General features: G+C 39.8%; 1 protein-coding gene across 2 annotated transcripts; it reads right to left on the bottom strand.

Moving 5' to 3' along the window:
* Window positions 1-252: 252 nt before the first annotated feature.
* Window positions 253-6,167, bottom strand: LOC119362407 (thiamine pyrophosphokinase 2). Of its 2 annotated transcripts, XM_037627621.1 has the most exons (7): window positions 6,017-6,167; window positions 5,211-5,390; window positions 5,038-5,122; window positions 3,569-3,641; window positions 2,246-2,347; window positions 1,880-2,129; window positions 253-613 (listed from the first exon to the last, which is right to left on the bottom strand). In XM_037627621.1, exons 2-7 carry the CDS (start codon window positions 5,368-5,370, stop codon window positions 492-494), a joined length of 792 nt encoding a protein of 263 aa, XP_037483518.1. In that variant the 5' UTR covers window positions 5,371-5,390; window positions 6,017-6,167; the 3' UTR covers window positions 253-491. The 2 variants fall into 2 exon arrangements, with proteins under 2 accessions (XP_037483518.1, XP_037483519.1); XM_037627622.1 differs by lacking the exon at window positions 6,017-6,167 and having other exon boundaries at window positions 5,038-5,127; window positions 5,211-5,350.
* Window positions 6,168-7,378: the final 1,211 nt, after the last annotated feature.

Genomic DNA, 7,378 nt, shown 5'->3' with positions numbered 1-7,378 from the left:
GCCCATTCCTACGCCAATAATAAATTCAAATTATCTTAGAATGTCAGCATTACGAAAAGTTGAAATCCCACCCAAGTAAATTTCAGCTCAAACCATGACCTTACCATTTGGCACGACGGGTCATCTAGTCACCATAAAACGAAAAAGAAATTAAGAATTACAATTTTTTCTACAGATGCAGGGCCGACCTTTGACTCAATTTCAACAGTTTAAGTAGGTATATAAAGACATGGTCGATCGTCATCACTCCTGGACGCACAAAAAACGTACTATTGGGCACCATTATGAGAATCTGGCGGGTCTCCATCTATCTGATAACAGAGGTTTCAACCACGAGCCACCAGATATCATTTATATTTATCAGATACAAAACAACTTATGAGCACAAACACAGCTGCACTGTACAAGAGCTGAGCTGATAGCATACAAGATCAACAAAGATTTTACAAAAAAGGAAACACGGCAGACGATTCCAATCAAGTGGATGCTCTTCAGGTCAGATTTCGAAGAGAAATTGTCCACAGAAGATCCGCATCTGACTGCACAGTTACTTTATCTGAATCCACGATGTTGGATGTGCTTATCATGCTCCCAAATCTCATCTCTGCATCACCTGGAAGCACAAAAGGTTTGCACAAAATTAGCCCATGCTAGGAGTAGCAAGGCCATCGCATTTGAAATGGAATGGAAAACCACATTGCTTTCTTCTAAATATAAGCCCTTTTAGAGGTTTCAATACGAACTACATACAGATGTATATAGACATATTTCAGAATGTGATTTCACTCATTTTGCTCCGTATGTAGCCCATATTGGAATCTCTAAAAAGGCTTATATTAGGAACAGAGGGAGTATATATGTTAATGATGGCAAAAAAAGGGTTTAACTTGCAATCACGCTATATTCATTTTTGATCAAAAGGATCCACCTGTCCACTTCTTTAATTTGACAGGGTTTATATGTTTTTGGTCCAGCCATTAATTTTACTGGCAGTTGCTTCAATGATTTCATTGGAAAATAGGGTAATCTTAAGCATCAAAGAAGGGTCTCATTTAGCCCGCATACAAAAACACGGACCACATTCACCTACTGCACATCACTTGTGCAAATTAGTGCTAGAAAGGTTGAAAGGCAAGACCAAAAGAAAACCATAGTGGTAACACATACTCCCTCCATTCACAAATATAAGATGTTTTGATTATTTCAATATGGACTACATACGGACTGAAATGAGTGAACAAACACACTAAAATGTGTCTATATACATCTTGACAAAAAAGGTTAGAACATCTTATATTTGTGAACGGAGGTAGTAGTTTGAAACTCACATGCATATAGCATCAAATGTATACTAGGGATATACTAGGTGGAAGATGTGGTCGACAGTGATAGAACCTCTGTTTGGAGAGACTTTATCCCACACTCAGCATTCCCTAGGATGATATTGTGCACAAAGTTGGTACACTAGTAGACTTGAATATTGGTAGCTCCCCATTAGTACACACAGCTACAGCATGTCGAACCTGGCAGACACTGGCTGCAAGGCTCGACCTGATTACACTTTTGCTGTTAATGGGCAGAGACACAGTAGTGCAGCCTGAATGGCATGGGTCATCCAGCCAGACAAACTACATTACGTATGAGATACAACTGAGCCCGGCCCATGTTCAGCAGGCCCTATGGATCGAAGCCAATGGACAAACTCATCCTATTTATCAAACCAAGGAAACGCATGAAGAACCACTAGGTGCTAGGCCCAACCAATACCTCAAGCCACACAAATGAGCCCAATTAGAAATTTTGCTGGACAATTTTTTAGTGCATATAGTCAAACTCTCAAACCGCAAGACAACTGGTAAAACAAGCAGAAGAAATTTACTCAGGTTCCACTTGAGGCCAGTGGTTGTAGTGCTTGTAGATGGTGCTCCAATAGGAAAAATTCCACAATGCGGTCCTTCTACAGACGACTCAATATATATCTCATGGTGATGCGTTTTGGGAAGAAGTTGGATCAAGCAATCATCTGACAGAAGGACAATTCGCATGTCCGAGAACACATAGAGAACATTGATATTTGCAGCCTCATGATCAAACCTTCCACCAAGTGCTCCAGTAACAAGAATACAAAGCTACATAGAACCAAAAAAAGACTTAACTTTGTGTTTTGATATTGATAGATCATATTAGCCGGTAGAAGATAGCAATAAAACCAAGTAGCAAATTAGACAGTACAGCCACTACTTACATTAGCCTTTTCCTGATCAGGTGTGCGATGGCGGATACTGGAAATACACTTGTGCAAATCTGTTGTCTCTTGGTTATGTGATTTATCAGAAATTTTGGATCCCTGCGTAGAGAACAGTTTAACAAAACGATGAGCCAATGACATCCTGATCACATTTGTAATACGACTAGTGCATCAGTGCAAAATTCATTGTGTTACATTCAGATCAACAAAAACGTGCACTCCACTTGATCTCAAAAATCAGATTTAAAATAGTGTTATCCTTTATACTCCCTCCATTCCCTTATACAAAGCCACAAACTCAAAATACAGGTACCAAGGCAAAATTTAATGATTGCTTTGCAAGTCAACTTTTCTTCTCGTTAACCGGGATTACTAATATGCCCGCATGCATGCAAGGGAGAAATGAGAAGGAAGTAGCAAAATATCATTATGACTACATGAATGCAAGTTTAAACAAGTTGCTACTACGAGAAAACATCATTAAATATTGCCTTGATTACTGTTAGTGGCCTTGTGTAGATGCAAAATGTATTTTTCATAGTGGCCTTGTATAAGGGAATGGAGGGAGTAGCAAGTTTTAGACACAACTACCAAATAGTTACGATTTTGTTCAAGATCACAAAGACGGCACCATTGCTAACCAGAATCATCCGGTATGCCAAATAGAACTGCAGGAGAACTTCTTACTCTTGGATACAGGAATAAAGCCGACCAAGCTTATACCAATAAAGTCAACTTTTTCTAACACATGCAATCCTGCATGCTAAAACACAGCTAACTGCTGGATGTGAAATTGATCGATGTTATCTAAAGGAAAATAGAATACTATGGCAACAAAGTACTACCTTCGTTCCAAAATCTGTATCCTGTAGTATTATTGTTAGGATAAACCCCCTTTTGCTGTTTCAGTCTTCCAACTACTGCTTTCAGTTTTAACTGGTAGAATTTCTTTCTTCAGGACATTAACTAACTAGTGACTGCATTGTTAACATTAGAAACCTGAACCTAAACTCATCAAATAGTGCGATTGGACTCTGTTGTAAAACTGTCTAGTGGAAAGATGCATGTAATTTTTTTCCCATCACTTTGGCGTTTTGCTGCAGGGCTTTTCATATTTGAACCATCCATGAACTTTACTAACTTCTGCAAAACAACCATACATCTCATACATAAGTTATGCATGGGATGGATGTCTACTATGCATTATATTAGCAGCACGTCAGCATCAGGATATTTTCAAACAACACTTCAGCAGTTAATCTGAACAATATCAAAATGTCCAGATAATGTGAACTAGGGAAGAGGGAGCAAGCAAAGAACCTGACTAGAGTAAAATCTTTTTACATCTGGCCTTATAGAATCCATATCCCCTTCAATGATTTCTGGAATATACCTGGATAACAGCAATTAATTGAGAGATGTATGCAAGAAAAGATTCTTCAGAAACCCTGTTGGTCTGATCATAAGGGCAGAACAGGGCATAAACACATATAAGCAGGTCGGTACAACAAAAGTGATTCTGGTCAGAAATGCAAAATGCCATTGAGAAGTAAAAAACTATGATGTCTCCTAGACTTCAAAATAGAACCATTCTCACAACCATAAATAAGTTTTAGTGGTCTTTGCCTCTTTGGAACTGACAGTCATTTAGGATATTGTATGTCTGGTCAGGCACAGCAAAACAAATAGAGATGTTAACATATGGATGGAACAAACTAGGTAACTACCACCATGAGAATGGCCGGACGCCACAGGGTAGAGGATTGGGTAGTAGACCATAGGTTACATAAGCATTCCCTTAAGAGGACTGACTTGACGCGTAAGTTATAGTCCAAAGAATACAGATTCGTTCTGCATCTCAAATCCTATCTCTTTCCTATCTAAATAACTGTAAAGGGTGTAACAAGTGCTGAAAGCTCCCACACAAGGTGGGGTCTGGGGAAGGGAATTTCTAGACAGCCTTACCCTTGAATAACAATTCTGCAAGGAGGCTGGCTACAGCCCAGGACCTTCAGGCCACAAGTGGAGGGACTCTACCACTGCGCAGGCCCCACCCTTCTACCTCCACTTAGGCGCTTAAACAGCAGCTGGCCTGTGCAGCTTTGCACTGTTGCTGTGTTTTGAGTTCTTTCCTTTTGCCGTGTTCTTAGCTCTTTGTTTTGCTTTATTTTGTTTTCTGCTTTGACGAGTTGTACATTTTGTGCCGCTTCTGCGCCTTCTTCTAATTCAAAAGCAATTTTTTTGCTCAAGTTTGCAGTGTACTAAATGAAGAAGCCCATCCTATTTATTGTTGAGCAATAAACCACCAGTACTGTCAGTTAGCCAATGAAACAGCAGCATACTAGACTATGCTATTCAAAATTTCAGATAATAAAAAGCACATAAAGGGGTATCCCTTTGTTCTAAATATGAAGTTGCATAGCATAAATGGAATCCACGTAGCTGATGTTATGGCGACTTTAGTAACACTCAAAGTACACAGAACATGAGAGAGAAAATAGTGCCTCGTTCGCAATCCAAACCCAAAGAACTACAACCGGCTGCTACAGAGCCATTTGGGCAAACTCTACCTCCAGCTTGAAAGTACCATTTACCTCTCGTTTCAAGTGAGAAATAAAAAAATAAAATATATAGAAATGCAGCTACTGTAGGTGTTGGCAGTCATTCAACTCCTTAGCATTTGTGATTCACATCTATAACCAACTAATTCAAACCATGGGTGGAATTGCATGAAAATGTTTCACAGTAGTTATGACTTTAATACAAAAGGAGGAAAGAAAGTAGTTAACCTATTCTTGTCCAGGTCATTAGTCATCTGAGACATCTCGTCGAAAATACGATTGGCTCCACCATCAGCACATATTCTCATCTTTGCTGCTCTAAATTGAATTCGAAGAAAGAATTTTAAAGACGCATACCATGAGCAAAATATACAAAGAAGAAATAAGCGAGAGCTAGTTACCTTGAGCCCAGAGGCGAGGCATGAACCGTGGAAGCTGCTGGTTAAGAACAACCAGAGTATAATTGTTTGCTGGAGTCTTGGCAGGCTGATGCAGTTTCGGAAGAAGGAAACTAGAAGAATGCGCCATCACCTCCATACTGCGAATCGTGCGCCACAGCATCTTGTCCTCTTGAAGGTGATCTGTGAAGACAGTCCAAACGAACCAGTTCAGCAGCTAAAATCAGTGATGGGATCAAAAGGGTGTTCATATCTTCAGAACCATTAGTTGTTCTGTCAACCATCTAGCAAACCAGAAGTTTGTCGAAGTGTTCTGCCGATAACATTTACGAATTAATAGCTCATTTATCATCTTTCTTTTATCAAAAAAATTAATAAAAAATTCTTACATTTATCCTCCCCCCACCCCTTCCCCAAAAATACCTGGGGACCTTTCAATAAAAATGTTCTGTTGCATTCCCATTCCTGCCTAAATCTTATCTGCTGGGATCGACCATCAGCTCGCAGCCCACCCAAAAATACTTGGAAAAGAACTTCCGGCAACAAGAGATTCATCCGAAATTCAGTCCCTGGTAACAAATTCCGGCGGATTTCAGAGAAAAATACTGGAAACTGAACGGATCTGCACAGGCGGGATTTCGGATGACCCCCTCGTTCGTTCTTGACCCAGAAATCGACCCAACTCCTGGGCCAGATTGATCTGCCTAACATCTATCAACATTCCTGTCGGCCAACCCAGCAACTACTACAAGATTTACTTCGGGCCGACCAAATGGCGAGGCGAACGCAGTACCGCACGAAGAACTCACCTCGGATTACGCGCGCGTCGAGGAGGGATTGAAGGATGCCAATTCGCCGGCCTCGCCGCAAGGGAAAGAACAGAGGCCTTAAAATAGGAAATGCCACTGATTTTCGTATTGCAAGGAATATGCCAAAGCCGTTTTTCCAGCTAAAAAAGGAATGCGCCAACGCATGTAGTGTCGGCGTCACCAGCCGCATTATAGTAGCCGCTGCCTGGATGTGCGGTGGTGGTTCACCTGGGCTCGGCTCATGGACCCGCGCTGCCGCGCAAAAGATATACTCGCACTCTTCGTGATATGTTTTATTTTATTTCTAAATCGGATGTATGTAGACATGTTTGAGTGTATCTCTTCAGGGAAGGCGTTTTTACTCCCGGGAGCATTTGCTCCTGTGTGAACAGTAACCAAAAATATATGTTAAATGTTTTGAAAAAATCTGATGTTTTTTATGTTTATATTAGTGTCGCAAACTTCTTAACATTTTTCATGCAAAATAGAGCAGTGTTTTGTCGGTGAAAAAATAAATTTAGGATGACATGCGGGGTAATATTTAGTGTTCATTTTTTCTTCTTTTTGCACATGCCAAAATGAACATTTAGATGCAACTATGAACGCGAAGATTTTTTGTTGGATTTTTTTGACGTTTAAAAAATATTTTTAGCGTGCAGAAGCACGTGCACCCGGGAGCCAAATTTGATTTCCGGTCTCTCCACTCATTTCAGACTATATGTAGTATATGTTAAAATATCAAAATATTATTTGTGAAAATGAACGGAGGGATTATCATGTTCCACTGAGAGTAATTTACAAAAAAAAAGTCACCACTCGTGGGGCTTAATTACGAGACATAGCATTATTTCTTCAATTCCTGTTAACTCAAATTAAAAAAATAAACAGACTTGCGAAGAAAAAGGATACTCCCTCCGGATATCGAAAGACATCAAAAGGTGATACAGATGGATATAATTTAGAGATATCATCGAAGACGACGGAGACACGTTGGTTTACCCGGTTTTCGGCATTTCCATGGTAATAGTCCTATGTGTTGGTTATAAAAGTATATTAGCAAACATGCTTGTGCGTTGCAACGAGAAAGAAAAAGTCATCCCTCTTGCACACACCCGACGCACTCGACGACATTAGCAAATTCCTTTAAATCTTTCACAGTACTACATGACAAACAACATGATAAATGGTGTTGTGCAGCAAAATAAGTATGAGATGTTTCTTTTTTGAAATGTACTCAAGTTGTTCTCAATTTATTAGACAAAAGAAATATCTATCTAGTTGCCGCTACCTGTTTACGCCTTTTTGTCGTACTCCTCAGTGATGCTCAACAAATATTGCATTATGATGAAAAGAGCAAAGTAC

The sequence above is a fragment of the Triticum dicoccoides genome, chromosome 2B, assembly GCF_002162155.2.
Source record: "Triticum dicoccoides isolate Atlit2015 ecotype Zavitan chromosome 2B, WEW_v2.0, whole genome shotgun sequence".
NCBI lineage: Eukaryota > Viridiplantae > Streptophyta > Magnoliopsida > Poales > Poaceae > Triticum > Triticum dicoccoides.
This window is presented reverse-complemented; position numbering and strand designations above follow the sequence as displayed.